The 16,412-nt window shown below is 54.9% G+C and overlaps 2 protein-coding genes across 5 annotated transcripts in view; one reads left to right on the forward strand and one right to left on the reverse strand.

The window, feature by feature from the left end:
- Positions 1-8,520, forward strand: part of AKNA (AT-hook transcription factor) — a 54,728-nt gene extending 46,208 nt beyond the window's left edge. For all 4 annotated transcript variants that reach the window (XM_066367338.1, XM_066367339.1, XM_066367337.1 and 1 more), the window contains exons 20-22: positions 1,399-1,515; positions 1,771-1,963; positions 6,343-8,520. In XM_066367338.1, the coding sequence (XP_066223435.1) occupies positions 1,399-1,515; positions 1,771-1,963; positions 6,343-6,616 (584 nt within the window). In that variant the 3' untranslated portion in view covers positions 6,617-8,520. The remainder of the gene's footprint in view (positions 1-1,398; positions 1,516-1,770; positions 1,964-6,342) is intronic.
- Positions 8,521-8,635: 115 nt separating this feature from the next.
- Positions 8,636-12,272, reverse strand: ORM1 (orosomucoid 1). Its single transcript, XM_066367344.1, has 6 exons — positions 12,112-12,272; positions 11,245-11,387; positions 10,998-11,068; positions 10,123-10,230; positions 9,882-9,985; positions 8,636-8,827 (listed from the first exon to the last, which is right to left on the reverse strand). Exons 1-6 carry the CDS (start codon positions 12,220-12,222, stop codon positions 8,741-8,743), a joined length of 624 nt encoding a protein of 207 aa, XP_066223441.1. The 5' UTR covers positions 12,223-12,272; the 3' UTR covers positions 8,636-8,740.
- Between the last annotated feature and the right edge of the window lie 4,140 nt (positions 12,273-16,412).

The raw sequence follows: 16,412 nt of genomic DNA on the forward strand, positions 1-16,412 counted from the left end.
TATCATTTGAGGAGTTCTTGAAGGGTCTACTAGGAGGGTGCCAGGCAGCAGCGTTCACATCTTCTCTCCCCTTCACCCTCCCTCCATTCCTCTTCCTTTCCCCCAAACCCAGCAGGGAAGAGTAAGGGGGAGAGCAGTGGCCCGAGAATATGGGCACCTGTTTCTAGTTCCAGTTCTGCTGTGTGATCTTAGGCAAATTCCTTAACTTCTCTGAGCCTCAGGTTCCACATCCATGATGAAAGGGTTGGAGATGGGCCCTGGGGCCCTTTCAAACAGTGATGCCGATAATGATGGGGCTGTTGTCTATTAAGCCCCTACGATATAGGGGGCATCTTGCTAAGGGTTTTCTAAACATTGATCCTCACAATTCTATGAAGTAGGTTTTGCCCACTTTATTATTATGCCCATTTTATGAGTGAGGAAGCTAGGCTCAGAGAGGTTAAGTAACTTGCCCAATGGCATATGACTTACAAGTGGTAGAGCCAGGATTTGAACCCAGGTCTTTGTGGCTTCAGAGCCCCGGCACTTCACTATGTCCTTCTGCCTTTGTGGGCATTCTAATAATCCTCGCCATTTGTTCGTTCGTTTATTCATTCATTCAGTCAGCACCTTCTCATCCCGGGCCCTGAACCCCATCCCTAGGAAACTCAGCTAAGCAGACAGTGTCACGATGGAGTGGGCAGAGCTCGGACGGGGGAGCCCAGGGTGGGTTGGGGTGCACGTACCTCAGCCTGGTGGGTAGGAGGGTTTCCGGGGGGTGGGGTGGTGGCTGAGGCGAGGCCTGAAGGACGAGTGGACCAGCTCTGGGACTGCCCCAGGGTGGCATTGAGGATCTGTGTGGGGGGCACAGGGCTGCCCGCTCTCCTCCTTACAACTCGCCAAGGTCAGGCCTCCCATAGTCCCGGGTACCTGGCCCCTCTGGCGCCCGGGACACTGTGGGCCACTCCCCGGGACACTGTGGGCCACTCCCGCATGGACGGGCCTGTCTCCCTGTGGAGGAAGGACCAGAGGTGCAGGGCTGCAGTCAGCAGAGCTGGGCTTGGGGTCAGCCAGAGGACCGCTGACCACTTCCCCGCCCTGAGAACTTGGCCGGCCGATTATTCAACCTCTCAGAGCCTCAGCCTTCCCCTCCGTCAAGTGGGGGAGTGACGATAGTGGCCAGTCCTGTGTCTTGTTGGATTTGATAAATAACACATGAAGGCGCTGAGCAGAGAGGGCCTGGTTCATTAAATGTGGACTCATTGTCCTGGTTGCCGTCGGTACTGCTGTCACCCAGAAAGGCAGTCTGTCCCCTCTGCGCGGTCCCTGAGGGAGCCCCGTGCCTCAGGAGGGCAGCTGGGGAGGCGCCAGGCCTGATGATCAGACTCGGTCCTCTCCTGACCTCCTTCCCACGTCCAGGTGCTGCTGTCTCCAGGGACCCACTGGGGCCGTCTCCCACCGATGCCCTGCCGTGTCCTGTGTGTGGTCGGGCCGGGGCCTCCCCCGAGGGGCATGGCCCCGACACAGCCCCCTCTGGTAAGGACAGATGCCCAGTCTCCTTCCTCGGGCCTCCTTGATGGGGGTGTGGGGCCCGGGTCGGGTCAGCAGGGTGGCTGCTCCCCCCGGTCTGGGCTGGGGTACGCTGGACAGAAGCTTTGCTTCCCAATCTTGGCCCTCCCTGTGTGGCCAGCCGTGTGCAGCTCTTAACAGGGTGGGGCCTGGGCAGACCCTGTGTTCTCTGCTAGATCTCCCCAGTGGTCAGACTGTGTCTCTGGTGTCCTTCCCCGACAGGGGCAGAAAAGGCCACCACAAGGAGAGACGCACCTTCGACCTCCAGCCCCAAGCGCAGGAGCAACCGGGTGGGCTCGCCGCCCCGGCCACCCCCTGGGCTGTGGTATCTGGCTGCCGCGCCTCCGGTCCCGGCCCCTCCGGCTTTTGCCTACGTCTCCTCGGTTCCCGTCGTGCCTTATCCGCCCGCCACTGTGTAAGAACCCTCCGTCCGACCCTCCCGGCCTCTCTGTCTGAGCCGCTTAGTAACTATCGTTCAGACCTGTGTCAGGCAGCTGAGAACCTGGGCGTCCTGTACTGTTTTCTCCCTCGTGTATAGCGTGCAGAACAAGTCTGACCCTCCTAGAGTCAGTCAGCGAACCCGGGTGCTCCCTGCGTACCGAAGGGGGGGTGCTCAGCCCTGGGGGCCCAGCAGTGAAGGAGCCGGGCAGCGATTCTGCCCTCCGGAAGCTTCTAGCCTCGTGGGGGCCTAGCACCCTAGTCTACTTCCATTTCCCTGGGAGCCTTCTCAGTGAGCAAGCATTGCACACTCACTTTGAAAACAGACTTTTTTCGAACAGTTTTAGATGGATAGAGACATTGAGCAGGTCAAGTTCCCATGTATCCCGCCCAGGACACCGGCCCCTTTCGCCGGCACGTGGCTGCCCGTGCCTGTGGCAGACTCAGACCTGCCCTGTTTCTGACGGCCCGGTCGGTGGTGAGGAGGACTGGTCAGGCGGATGGGAGGGTGGGCACTGACTGAACACGGACTCGGATGTGACAGCAGTCACGACAGAAAAGACATTCGCGGTCGAGGCAGAAGTGAGCCCGAGCTCCCCGGGAATCCTGTCTGCCACTTCTCCGCCCTGTGGCCTTGGTATAGCCACTTCCTTTCGGGGCCTCGATCTCCCCATCTGTTAGAAGCAGTCCCCACCTCCATCCTGTGCACATGTGTGAGGGTGCATGAGGCCCGCGGCAGGAACCACCTAAGATGTGTGTGGAGTCTAGTTAAGTGCCCTCACGTGCTTATCGCCGAATAAGCGGCAGCTTCATCGTCCCTGCGATGTCACGTCCTTAGGAAGGACAATGAGAAGGAGTGGCTTCAACCTGACAGGATCGTTCAGGAGGAAAGGCCTGGAGCCGGCACTTAGGAGACTCGTCTTTTTGTCTTTCTGTCCTGACCTTTGTCACCAAGCTCCATGCCTCAGTTTCCCCAGGGTAAAATGAGTCGGTTGGGACTCTTCTTCAGTGGCTTGTCACCAGAAGCCCGTGTCTGCGGGCAGTGAGGGTCCAGAGCCCCTTTGAGGCTGGCGCCTGGTGGGGCAGAGGCCCAAGGCGCCATCGAGCCCCCGGGAGGCTCTGACTCGCTGTGCGGCTGCTTCCGGCCTTTCCAGCTGTCTGACCAGTTCGTTAAGGGACTTGGCTCGGCAGCTGTGAGAGGCCTGCGGCGTGCTCAGGCCTCCGGTGGAGGTGGAGGTGCTGCCGCTGCTCCCACTCATTGGGCCGGGGAGGTTGCACCCGGAGTCTGTGCCCCCGGATACACTGAGTGGCCCTGTAACCAAGAGGGTCTCTATTTCTGTGGCTGCTCCATGGCCGTCCAGGCTCAGACATGTGGCCAGAACTAAGCAGGTTGCTGTCCCCAGGCTTGGACGGGCCATGGGGAAGGAGAAAGGCCCTGGGCTTTAGTGCCCGGCAGACCTGACCAGCAGTGGCCACCGTGAGCAGCAGCCACAGCTAGCTTTCTTTGGCCCTCTGTGATACGGATTGTGGTGAGGATTAGATGAACTAATGCGCGGGCAGCTCATACTACACAGAGGGTGGCCAGTAACCATAGACCATAGTGCTTCTACTGCTGCCGGAATTGGGGTTACTGAGAATGGTCAGAGGCTGAGGCTTGTGCACGCCTTAGAAAGCTGAATGGGGCTGTGCTGCCACCTGGTGGTTGCTGCCATTATAGCCCCTGCACCAGAGGCTTTCTGGCCAGCGGGGTTGGTTAGGTTTTGTTTTTATAGCTTCTGCCCTTGGGGAAGTTTTGGGTGACTCTCAGGATGAGCTGGTCATCACATTATCAGAGGGTAAGAGTGTGTGGGAACCCAGCAATTACATCCAATAGTCTCTGAAGGGGGGAATTGGATTCAAGAATTGGATTCATTTATTGTTCATTAGGTTCATTCAGGTGATACATGTCAGATGAGGTGCTAATTAGCTCTGAATGTGAATTCAGCCCTGGCCCTGCCAGCTCTCTGACTTGGGGCCTCCCCAGCTGACATTTATAGAGTCGGGTGGTCAGGCTGTTTACAGAGCTTCTTACCCGACTTTTCCCACTGGCCCTATCCTGGGAGGTGTTTCGGTGAGGAAACAGAGCCCGGAGCCCATAAAAGGTGAAGGGGCCTGGCCAGGGGCCTGCAGCCAGACAAGAGGACCGACCAGTATTTGGGGAAGCCTCCTGCATCGCCTAGCTTCTCTGAACTTCAGCTTGCTTCTCTGTGAAATAAGCATAACAGAACTGACCAATAAATGAGATGGTGGGATAACACACCTCTCTTATCTCAGAGCCTGGCGTATGGATTCCAAGAGTGAGGACCAGGCCCGGGCGAGACACTCTTTAAGTGTTTGGGGAGTTTTCAGACTGTTTCCAAAGTGCCTGCAGCATTTTAGAGCAGCTTTTGAGAGCTCTAATCTCCCCACACCCTCGCCAAGTCATTACTGCCCGACTTGAGGCACCCCCATGCGTGTGAAGTGTGGGGGCAGCATCTCGTGTGGTTTCGGTGTGAATCTCCCCAATGACTGGTCATGTTGAGTATCTTTTCAGTGCCGATTGGCCACGTAGAGGCCTTCAGAGAGACGTCTATTCAGCCCCTAGCAGAGCCCTTTGTACACAGTACAATAACGCAAGTGAGAAAGTGGAGGACTAGGAGTGGGACTAGTGTTTCCAGTGTGCCGGCGCAGGGCTCGGCCCAAGCCCGCCTGCGCTCACTCCTGCTTTATCGGGCGAAATGCCGCTGTAGCCCGTCTGGCCACACACTGTCCCACAGCGCAGGGCCGCACCCTCGTGCTCACGGCGGGTTTCATTGAACCATAAACCCGGTGGCTTTAGGTGAGGGCAGTCACTTCTTAGGGAAACTGCTTTGTCCCCTGTCTCTTCAGCCCCTCTTCCCTGGTTTTTTGTTTTTTTACGAGAGACAATTTTGTTTGTTTGTTTTTTACAAGAGACAGAGATGAGAAGCATCAACTTATAGTTTTGGCACTTTAGTTGTCGATTCCTTCTCATAATATGCCCTGTGTGGGGTGCTCCAGCCAAGCCGGTGACCCCTTGCTCAAGTCAGTGACCTTGAGCTTTAAGCCAGCGACCTTTGGACTCAAGCCGGCCACTTTAAGGTTTTGAACCTGGGTCCTCAGTGTCCCAGGTTGACGCTCTACCCACTGCACCCCACCTAGTCAGGCTTTTTAAAAATCTTTTAAATTGACTTTAGAGAAAGGAGAGAAAGAGAGAGAGAGAGAGAGAGAGAAAGATAAAGAGAGAGAGAGAGAGAGAGAGAGAGAAAGTAGGGGGAGAGAGAGGAGCAGGAAGCATCAACCGGTATAGTTGCTTCTTGTCTCTGCCCCTTGACTGGGCGACCTCAGCGTTCCAGATCAATCCTTCTATCCTCTGCGCCACGACAGGTCAGGCTCCCCAGAACATTAAAACAACACCCCATGTCGCTGCAGGCCCAGGCTGGGGAGGACCCCTTCTCATTGCTGCCCCGGATAAAACCAGACTGTGCGCCTGTAAGGCCGGTGGCCAAGGCCAGGCGGGTGCACACTGGCTTCAGGAAGACAGTAGAGGAACTGTGGAGCCCTTCACCCCCCGTTGTTCGCGGGGACAGGGCAAGTGAATAAGCAAAGGAAAACCCCTTTCATAGCGGAAGGCAAGCAATCAGGAACAGTGCCCCTCACGGTGGCAGCGGCAGGAATCAGGGAACTGCCGTTTGCGCCAGAGGGACTGCGACCTAGGAAGCGCACCACCACGCAGGAACCGCCCATAGCTGTTTATAGAGTACACCTGGCTCTCTGCCACGGGCTCACGCACTGATCATGCAAAGTGCTTGCAGCCCGACAGCAGGGAGCAAGCCTAACCACAGCTGTTTTCCCGACAGCCACTCCCGCAGAAGCCTGACTGCCGTGCTGTCTGTCAGTGTTCCACACTGGCAGTGGGCTCCCCTGTGACCTCTCCGATGAAGGGTGTTTGTTTGCCCCTGAGCCTGGGTGATCCCGGCCTCTCCCAGATCTGGCTCTCAGATTAGAAGCTCCAAGAAGGTGACAGGTTCTGTGTTATTCAGTCACCGTTGTAACCCCAGGGCCTAGCACACAGGCTGGCGCACAGCATACCAACCACAGATATTTGTGAAATGAGTGGGTAGATGAACCAGCCATTTTTGAGTACCTGTTCTGGTTCAGGCATTCCTGTTCATCTTCATTCTTCCAACACATCCCTCAAAACAGGTGTTTATTGTTCCCATTTCAGAGGGGAAACACTAAGACCCAGAGAGCTGGGCCTCCCCCGCCCCCAGCTCCATCCAGGCCTGGCCGTGGGTAACGACACACCTGTCTCCTCAGGTTCTATGCACCTCCAGCGCCTCCAGGAGGACCTACCTCAGCCCCCTCCGCCCGCCCAGCTGCTGAGCGGCCCCCGGCAGCCTCCTCTCGTCCAGCCGGGCGACACCGGCACTCCATCCAGCTGGATCTGGAGGACCTGGAGGAGCTCCACAGGGCCCTGAACCAAGCCGTCCGGGCGGCCGAGAGCATCCGCTCCACCACGAAGGACATGAGCCGCTCCCTGTCGGCCGACCTGCGCCAGGCCCGCAGCCTGCGGGGCTCCTGCCTCTTCTGACGGCACAGGGTTCAGAGACGATGGCGGACAGCGGGCAGGCAGCCTGCTGCTGGCTTCCCCAAGGACACAGGGTTCAGAGACGGATGGCGGACAGCGGGCAGGCAGCCTGCTGCTGGCTTCCCTGAGGACGCTCACCAGGAGCTCTCCCTCCAGCACAGGACCTGCCTGCGCAACCTCGGTGTTTTCAACACAGGACGTCCCTGGTCGTCAGGGAGGTGCCTTCCCCGGGCACCAGCCCCGGGAGTTGGTGCTGGGACCATGGCCACCTTCTTCCATCTGGATGCAGTCTCTGGTAGTCTCCTGCACTTGTCCACCTCCAGCTAATAATATGTAGTTTATATACAGATGGACAGATAATGCTTAGGCTGAGTTTACCTGGGCTTGGATCCTCCTTAGGAAGCCAGATAAGAAGGCATGGGGCCAGGGTCTCTGGCACAAACCTGCCTGTCCCCCAGCCATTTGGAAGTAGGCATTTCTGGAAAGACGTTGCTGGGGACCTTCCCCTGGTGGCTGATGGTGGGACACTTTGGGACCGTGGGGATATCATAGGCCCCAGGAACACACACACCCGGCTTCTCCATGGGGCCTGCTGGGATAGCGATGCCCCGGGAAGGCGCCCACCGGCCCCTCTCAGTACCTCATTTTGAGAGCCCGCCCTGCCCCGGGGACCCCTGTGGAGTCCGGCCTGCGGCCAGCCACCTGCCAGGCCCCGGTCTGCGCCCGGCCGGGCGTCTCCTGCTCCCCCGCCCCAGAGCCGTTCATACCTCAGCTTCTCTGGAATGTGTGCACATCCGTGATATTTGTATATTTGAGGCATTTGAAAATTCTATTTTCGTTATGAGGGCAAATGAAGAAGAATAAATGTTGATCTTATAAAAAAGGAAAAGCCAAAAAAAATAATAATAACACCCAAAAGCACTCCCAGCGTGGCCCGTGTTCGTGGTGTGCGCCGTTGACTTGTGGTTTCTCAAGTTAGTGTGGCGGAGTGGAGCTCGGACGCGCAGCCCTCGCCGGAGGGCCTGTCGGCGCACATTTCCAGAGTCTCCCCGCCTCCCTCGGTGGCTTTTCCTCCAGCTCTTCCCCTCTGCCTGTCTCAGAACCATGACGCTCTGGGCTGGAGGGGCCTGCACGGAGAGGCTGCCTGGGCGAGCCGCTTTTCACTGAGGCCGGAGACGGAGCATATTGGTGTCTGCAGAACCTGGGACTGGGCTCTCTTCCCAGGGCTCCTTCCAGTAGCACACAGCAACGACAGCCGCCCCTTCCTGAGCACCTCGTGGACGCTGGTCCTTGAGCTTCTCCTCAGCATGGGTACTCCGCAGGGCACAGGCCAGCCTGCCAGCTGCCCACTGTGTCCCCCCTTTACTGACGAGGAGTCTGGGGTTCCAGCGGGTTACCTGTCCACATTCACGATGGCCTATCTGCAAAGATTAGACTCTTTGCTACTGATTTTCTCCCTAAATGCCCATGATTCCCCTCCCCTGCACCCCCTGGCTATTCCCGTGGCTTTTTCATCAATTGTCCCCACCTGTCTCATCTCACATGCTTCTTTCTCCCCGATCACCAGGACCCATTTCTATTTCATCTTTCAGCTACTCCTCAGTTGAAAATGTCATCTTGTTGAAAAGAACACTGAGATGGGAGAAGTTTCTTGTAGGTTCTGAGCCACGGGGCCCACACCCTTCCGGCTGGTGAGAGGCTGTCCCATAGATGTGAGGATGGGAGCGGGGAACCCAAGGTGGGGACCCCGGGCAGCGTCTCCAGCCTCAGTGCTCTGGGCACAGCGGCGGCTCCAGCTCTGAGCAAAGGACGCCGGAGCCTGGCTCTTCAGAGGGCGTCAGCCTGTGAGCCACGGGGCTGGGCTCCCACACCACTCCCAGGTGTCATCATCCATCCTGGGGTGTGTGCTGGGCAATGTCACAAGAGCTCTTCCAACCAGGGGCAGGGTTTTATCCAGTGGTCAAGCAGGGCTCCCCTCAGGGCTGGCTTCAGCACGAATGAGTGAATGAATGAGTGAGTGAGTAAGTGACAGCCACAGAAGCTTTATTGGTGTAACTGAGGGAAAGAACCGAGGTTCAAAGGGAGGTGGGTGGGGGCTCAGGATAGGCCCCCTAAGGTCCCAAGGTCCTAGTCTGATGCTGTGTCCGGCTTGGACCCATCGCTTTCCTTCTTCCTTTCCTCGTTGTGTTGTTTCTCCAGCAGCTGACACCGGTCCTACAAGCAGTGGGAGACGAGCAAAATGATGGGGGAGGCAGGAGGCTCCTGGGGGGAGGGTGGCGTGCACTCTGGACTGTGGTCTCTGCCACGTAAGGCATTTCCCTCTCTGAGCCTCAGCTTTTTACCTCTAACATGGGGGCTGAAGCCCTTAAGAGCAACTGGAGTTCACAGAGATCTGACGACCTGTTCAACCCTCGTGTTGATCTGGATTTCTCACCACTGTTCTGTAGCTGATGTGACAAAGGCTCATAGTGGCCACATCCGAGGTCCCCCGGCCAGTAGATGGGCATGTCGGACTGCAGGCTAGGGAACCGACTTCAACCCCTATGTTACAGGCCTTTTCCTGGGGTTCCCAGGAGTTTGGGGGGCATGGAAAATGATCTGTGCCCCTGGTCCTGGTGGTCACAGGGGAGGACCTCAGATAGCAAGCAGATGGGGGCATTTTTATTTGAATAATCATGAAAATATGTCGTGTATATCCAAAACAGTGTAACCAGCTCATCAGCTTTGTGGCTTTAAATATGGTTGCAGAGGACAAGACCAAGTAAAGCCTTTCACTTAACGCAGGTTTGGAGAGTGTTGAAATCGTGACACACATCATTCTCTGATAAAGCAAAAACCGGGGTGGTGGTCCTGGACTGGATGCCCTTTGGGTGACAATGGGAACCATGACACCTGCTCCCCATCGTGCCATCTGAGGGACCTGGGTGTGGCAGGCAGCTGTGACTAAGAATTCCCCATGTGTGTGTCTTCCCCAAGTCCCCCCACGACACCTCGGTTATGCTGTTCCCCTCCCACTAGCCTTCCCAGTCCTCCCCACCTGCTCCACGGTCCTCCCTAATTTCCCAGTGTCGTCCCTCCTGGGCTGTCGTCCACCCCCCACGGGCCTCTGTGAAGCTCAGCTGTCCCTGCAGTGAGGCAGGCGCGTAAAAGCATAATCTCCTGCCTTGCTGTGCAGCCCTGGCTGCCAGCTTTCCCTCTCTGGGCCTCGGAGGCTGCCCAAGGCAGGAGCACCCTCAGGTGGGCCCCGCCCACTTCTCTTTGCACTCACCTTTTTCTCATCGGTGTACACGACTTCCGACTTGTCCATGCCCATGCACCTGAGGTCTTCATAGAACTGTTCCATCTGCTCCTGGGTCACCTCTGGCTTGTCAGCTGCAGGAGGGAGCAAGGGAACTGGTGAGGATTTTGGGGGGCCTGCTGCGAGGCCAGAGAGGGCTAGGGGTCTGGAGGCCCGACCCCAGGAGCAGGTCGTCCGGGGGGGTGAGAGAGTTTGGGGGGGTGGTGCTTACCAAAGAAGGACAGCCCCATGTTCTGCTTGTCTCCCGGAAAAGCAGCAAGCATGTAGATCTTCGGGTCCTTGGGTAACATCAGGAAGCCAAAATGCTCTCTGCCGTTCTCTGGAAGAGAGCCTCTGAGTGAGACTGTGGGAAAAGCGCAATGGTTCCCTCCTCACAGGCGGGGAAGCCTGGTGCACCCGGGGCCACAGAGCCCGTGGGTGAGGGCCAGGTGTTCACCGCGGCCCTGTGTCCCCAGCTCCTCCTGTGCGTCGGGCCCTGGGCTGAACACTTGCGTGTGTGAAATCAGTGTGAGCTGTGGTTGTCAGGCCTTTTGTCCCCATTTTACAGGTGTGGAAAATGAGGTTCAGAGGGGAGCCTGGGGCTCCTCGGTGGTGTTGGTTCAATTCCATTGGCATTTGTGGGTTCCTACTATGTGCCCTCTCTGTGGGGATGGTGGGCACATGGGCAGAGCCACTGCCTGCCCAACCAACAGGCTGCCGCCCTTAGCACCCAGAGGATAAAGAGCAAGAGGCAGGACTGGAGCCGACCTGGGGGTTGAATCCGAGTTCTAATTACAAGCTGCGTGACCTCAGAGAAACTAGCTGACATCTGTTTCTCCATGTCTTTGTCTGATCACTCGAAAGTCTTCAGGTCGTTTATGAGTATTTAGTGGGTTAATTTCTGTAAAGCACTTCACACAGTGAGTACCTGGCACATAGTAAGAGCTAAAAAATGCTGGCAGTCATTACTGATTATTTCAGTGTGCAGGCGCTGGGCCCGCGGAAATATAAGAAGTGGGCCGCTCCGGTGCTCTCTATGCCCAACGCCCCCAGGTCCCCTCCTCCGGGCGGGTCCACTCCACATCTCCTCATCCCCCGAGGGCTCACCATATCTGGACAAGGTTCCATTTTCCCGATGGAGAGTCAGGGACTCGGAAGTATAGTTGCACTGCTCCCCGCTGAAGCCACACCGAAGGGGGGAGAAACAGAGGAATACAGTCAATGAGAAGTGGACAGTCACGGTCATTGAGGGGTCACGTGGCGATTAGAATCAGGCCCCTCCCCCCCCCCCATGTATGGGTGAGAAGGGAGTGGAAGTCAGAGCTGGGGCCGGGGGCACTTGGGGGGGTCTTACACAGTCATGTACTCTCTGAACGGTAACATGTCCTCTGTGTAGTTGGTGTCAAAGTAAAAGAAGGCTGCGTGGATGTCGCTAGCCATCTTCCTGTACTCGGGGTTGCGGTAAGCCGCGGCGATATAAAACCACTTGCCCTGGAGCTGGGGAGAAGCCAGGAGCAGGTGATGGAGGCTGGGAGCCGTATCCTTGATAGTCAGCTGGGAGGAGACTCGGGCAGATCTCCCCATTTTGCAAATGAAGAGGCTGAGGGCCCCAGGAAGGAGTGGGGCGTGCAGGAGCTCACTCTGAGAGTGGGGCACCAGCCCACCCTGGAGGCCCCAGGAAGGAGTGGGGCGTGCAGGAGCTCACTCTGAGAGTGGGGCACCAGCCCACCCTGGAGGCCCCAGGAAGGAGTGGGGCGTGCAGGAGCTCACTCTGAGAGTGGGGCATCAGCCCACCCTGGAGGCCCCAGGAAGGAGTGGGGCGTGCAGGAGCTCACTCTGAGAGTGGGGCACCAGCCCACCCTGGAGGCCCCAGGAAGGAGTGGGGCGTGCAGGAGCTCACTCTGAGAGTGGGGCACCAGCCCACCCTGGAGGCCCCAGGAAGGAGTGGGGCGTGCAGGAGCTCACTCTGAGAGTCGGGCATCAGCCCACCCTGGAGGCCCCTCCTTGCCCAGTGCAATATTGTCCCCTGCTGAGGGACTTTGCGATGAGGCTTCTGAGTTTGGAGGCAAAGGAATGCCTCTGGAGGCTGGCCAAATTTTTACCCCAGGACCCAGGAGATAAAAGGGCAGAGTCAAGAGAAAGGGTTGACACAAAGAGCAGGGGAAAGGGGAAAGGAGAAGACGGCTGCCCACGATGCTCAGGGGCCCAGGCAGGCACCCACCTGGTCCAGGGTGGCATTGGTGATGGTCTCCGTGATATTGGTACACGTCGGGCTCTGGGCGTCCGACAGAGAGAGAAGGCTGAAGACGGCGAGGGCCCAGGCCAGCGCCATGCCGAGACAGATGCACGTAGTCAGGTGGTACTGGCGGTGAACGGTGCAGCAACCTTTATAGTGAGCTGTGGGCGGAGCCCTGGGGACCCGGTGTGACACAATCCGGTGAGCTCTTGGTAAATGTCATGCACAGAACAACCTTCCTTCCTTTATCCAGTTTCTGTCCCACTGAGCGCCAAGACTTGAGAGGGACCTCATCAGAAATCAAATGCTGGAGGCAACCGAGAGTGTTTCGAGTGTTTCGGAGCTAGCTGGGGCGCAGGGGGCGATGGGGTGGGGGAAGGGCGGAGGAGTGGGGGCAGGACGAACGCGGCTTCAGATCCAATTGAGTGTGGTAACAACTAGGAAAGGGCTAGAAGTCCAGAAGGGCCCCAGCCCAGTCCTGGAAGCCAGGCATTGCCAAACCAAAAGGTCGGGGCATTCAAGTTGAGTGTCTGTTTTCAGTAAATGTATTATTTGAACAATCTCCCAACATCTAAAGCAGGAAATTATTTCTGTGTTGCCTTTACCCTCTGCTATTTAAACAGGGAGCTTGAAAAATAAATAAAAAAAAAAACAGGGAGCTTGCTTCTCTTTTCACTAGCATGCCCCACCCCCCTAGTCCTAGGACAGTGACCAGCACTTAGTGGGCACACAAGAGATACCGTGGAATTACTAACTCTATGACCATGTGCATTTCTCCATGACAGGGTCAATTCTTTATCCATACCAATAAGTACTTACAGGAAGTATTGTTATGGCACGCTTGCAATTTTGTATTCTCATTCATTTGATATATTTTGAATTATTTTTCATGCTACAGTATAGCCGATGGTTATAATTTGAAAGTTTACATAAATTTACACTCAAGGTCTTAATTATAATTTACTTAATCATGTCCTTTCTTTATATCGCTGGCCATTTCATTGTATTTTTTTCCCAGCTTCATCGAGATATAATTGCCTATAGCAATTTATACGGTGCTATTTCCTCTGATGATGGGTGTCAGGAAGTGACCGAATTGCTTTCTAAAATTACCACAGCATTCCAGAGAAACGAAAGCATATGTCATATGGAAGCCTTTAGGGTTCCTTAACCCTTTGAGTAGTGAGCTGTTTTTCATTCTCAGACCCCTGAGAGTGAGGTTGGTTTTTTTTTTTTCAAAAAATGAAATTAGGTCCAGTTACAGTTTTATTAACTTAAAGTTATGTTTGTTTGATAACCAATTTATGGAAACAAGGACATACATTTGCCTTTTTTTAATATTGCTTTATACATTTTAAAAATAAATCGATTGTACTCTGGACGGTCAGGAGGCATGAGGATGTACATGAACATTTGTACTACTCAAAGGGCTAAAATAGCCAAGAAAACTAGAAACAATTCGACTGTCAGCAGGGAAATGGAAAAACAGATTGCAGGACCCACGTCGGCAGCACACGCACTAACACTGGACTGACACAGAGAAGGTTAGTGTGGCCCCCGAGCAAGGATGACACGCACATTTGCACATTCGTGAGGCATTTCATTTTTTTTTAATGTAGCATTTTAGGTTAGCAATGAAAAGAAATGAATGAATGGTACAGGTAACAAGATGCATGAATTTCAGAAACATTCTGCTGAGCAAAACAAGCCAGACTTGATAAAGCATACGTTGTCTATTCTGCAGGGTTCAGGATAAGCCCCCCCAAGCTGTGCCAATCAGCAGATTATTTAAGAGAAAGGACCAGCTCCAGAAAGGGAGCCACCCCCCTAGATTGATTGCTACAGTGCCCCTTCCGCAGATGCTGCTCTAGCCACCTCCCCTCTTGGACCGTTCCTGAGTTACAGCCTTTTATAATAAAACTGGCCGCCTAGGTAGTAAGCTCTTTTTCCTGAGGTCTGTGAGCTGTTCTTGCCAGTTGCCAAGCTCGAAGACAGGTTCAGTCAGAGGCACAGGTGACAACCTGGACTTGTGATTGGCCTTCTGCATGGAGACAGTCTTGCGGGACTAAGCCCTCAACCTGCGGGACCTGATGCCAACTCAGGTGAGTTTCAGGACTGAATCGGATGGTAGGACACCCAGCTGACATCTGCAGAGGCAGATCACTGCCTATGTGATTGGCCAGAACATTGTTAGCAAAGAGAAATAAAATTTCTCCCTTCCAGTGAATAAATGGAGTGCCTCTCCCTGAAGGAGTGAGGGTCCCCACCATCTTCACTGTCATCAGGCTGCCCCTTAGGGGTCTCACTCTCCTCCCAAAATGCACCCAGCACTCATCCTGAAAGTACGATTTTCTCCACCTTCTTAAGTTTCAAGGATGCATTCGTACCCCTGTGGACTGAGGTTCTGGGCAGCCCTACCTTGCCTGCCCCTTCATCTGACCCTGGCACAATGTCCAGAAAAGGTTGACAGGAAAGAAAGAGACGGAAAAGCCATTGCGGCAGTGTAGAGTGGTGGTAGTGTTTGCAGCTGTGTCACTTGCTAGCTGTGTGACCTTGGGCAAGTTACTTCACTTCTCTGTGCCTCAATTTTCCTACCTGTAAAATGGGGACAATAATAGTACCTATTTCACTGGATTGTTAGGGAGATTAAATCAGTTCACATTTGTACAATGCTTTTTTTTTTTTCTTCAATGCTTGTTAAATGAAATGAATTTGCTTCTAAGGGCCCTTTATTTATAACCATCCCCATCAGTTTAATGACAAGCTGCAGTGAGAAGGAAAGATGGATTCTTGCATTCCATATCTACTTCATTGGCTACAAGTTACATCTCACTTCTACAGACATCAAAATGCAAAAATTTGTCTATAGTAGAAGAAAATAGGATATCCCCCCCCCCCCCCCCCCCCGAGCTGGATGAGAAAACAGATGGTGCAGTGAGCTATGGTACACAGTGAAGACAGTAAAGTTCAGATCGCTGGGAAAGGACTCATTTGCTGAGAAAGCCACCTTATCACCTATTTCATCATCAAGGCCAGGGCTGGGCTCTGAGTACAGTGACTAATTCATGGTCTTTCACCTGAGCAGCCATGAAGAAGGTATTGACAGAGCAAACTGTCCTAGTTAGGAACTTTGTGTTTGGCTGAGGAAATAGCCAGAAAGATGGTTTGCTTAAGTTCAAACTCTGTTTTGTGGTTTGGGGCATCTTACGTAACCTCTTTGGACTTCAGCTCCCTCAGCAGAAAAGCCAAGGTACAGACACGTGTCTCAGAGGGTTATGAATGGACCGAAAACATGCCACGCCCACACGGCCCCCAGTTCACAGTCAGTACGCAAGAAATGTAGCTGCTGTGATGGTGAACGGTGCTGTCGTTGGGTTGAACCACATGAAACTGTGGGTTTTACAGGTTAGAAAAGCAGCCGATATCGTTCATTCTATTTCATACGGCGCACCCTACAATTACAAAACAATAGTTCTGTCTCTGATTGGCAAGCAGGGTCTGGCATAACATCCCCGCTTTGCAAAGGGAGAGACTGAAAGCCCAGAGATAGGGAATGACCCATCCAAGGCCATGTCCCACTCAGGAAGCTTGAACTAGAATCACCTGCTAGCCTCTCTCCCCTTGCTGCCTGCCCCGGTCTTACTTTCCCAGAACCAGGCTGAAGGGCACTGTGGGATGTGACTTTCCATGGCCAGAGCTTGATTCATTGTGGATAGAGCAAACACGGCTGGCCTGGGCTTTCCCTTGGAGTCGACCACATCGGGGAGTTCACCCTTGCTGTTTCCTGACCTTCAGTTGTGCAACAGGAGGTTGGAAACTGCAGGTGCCGCCCACCTGAGCAGAGCTGCCTTCTGTTCCTGACAACGTCCTACCTGCCCCTGCTGGGAAGAGCTGGCATTAACTGGTCAGCTCATGGGAGGCCTTCGTGGAATCCAGACCAGCTGAGGGCCGTGTGCCACAGCTTTAACATAGCGCCTCCTTCTTTTCCCTCTGGCCCTTCTTCCTGACTCTCTTGCTCTCCCTTATCTTCAAAGCCACACAGATGCTGCTGACAGGTCTGGAGCCCTGATGGTGGCTGAGACTTCTTTCCTGTCCTCCCATCTCCGCCGGCTGCCTCCTGGGAAGCTCCACTCCAGCGCCCCATTGCAAGCTAACCCAACCGGCAAACCCAAACCCTGCTCTCCTGAGCAAGCCTGTGGCTCGTCTCCGGCCCAGCCCGGCATCCCAGGCCTTCCTACACCCTTAGCACCACTTGAACTACTTCCTGCTCCCCTAATATGCAATGA

This window comes from Saccopteryx leptura, chromosome 2, assembly GCF_036850995.1.
Source record: "Saccopteryx leptura isolate mSacLep1 chromosome 2, mSacLep1_pri_phased_curated, whole genome shotgun sequence".
Classification (NCBI taxonomy): Eukaryota; Metazoa; Chordata; class Mammalia; order Chiroptera; family Emballonuridae; genus Saccopteryx; species Saccopteryx leptura.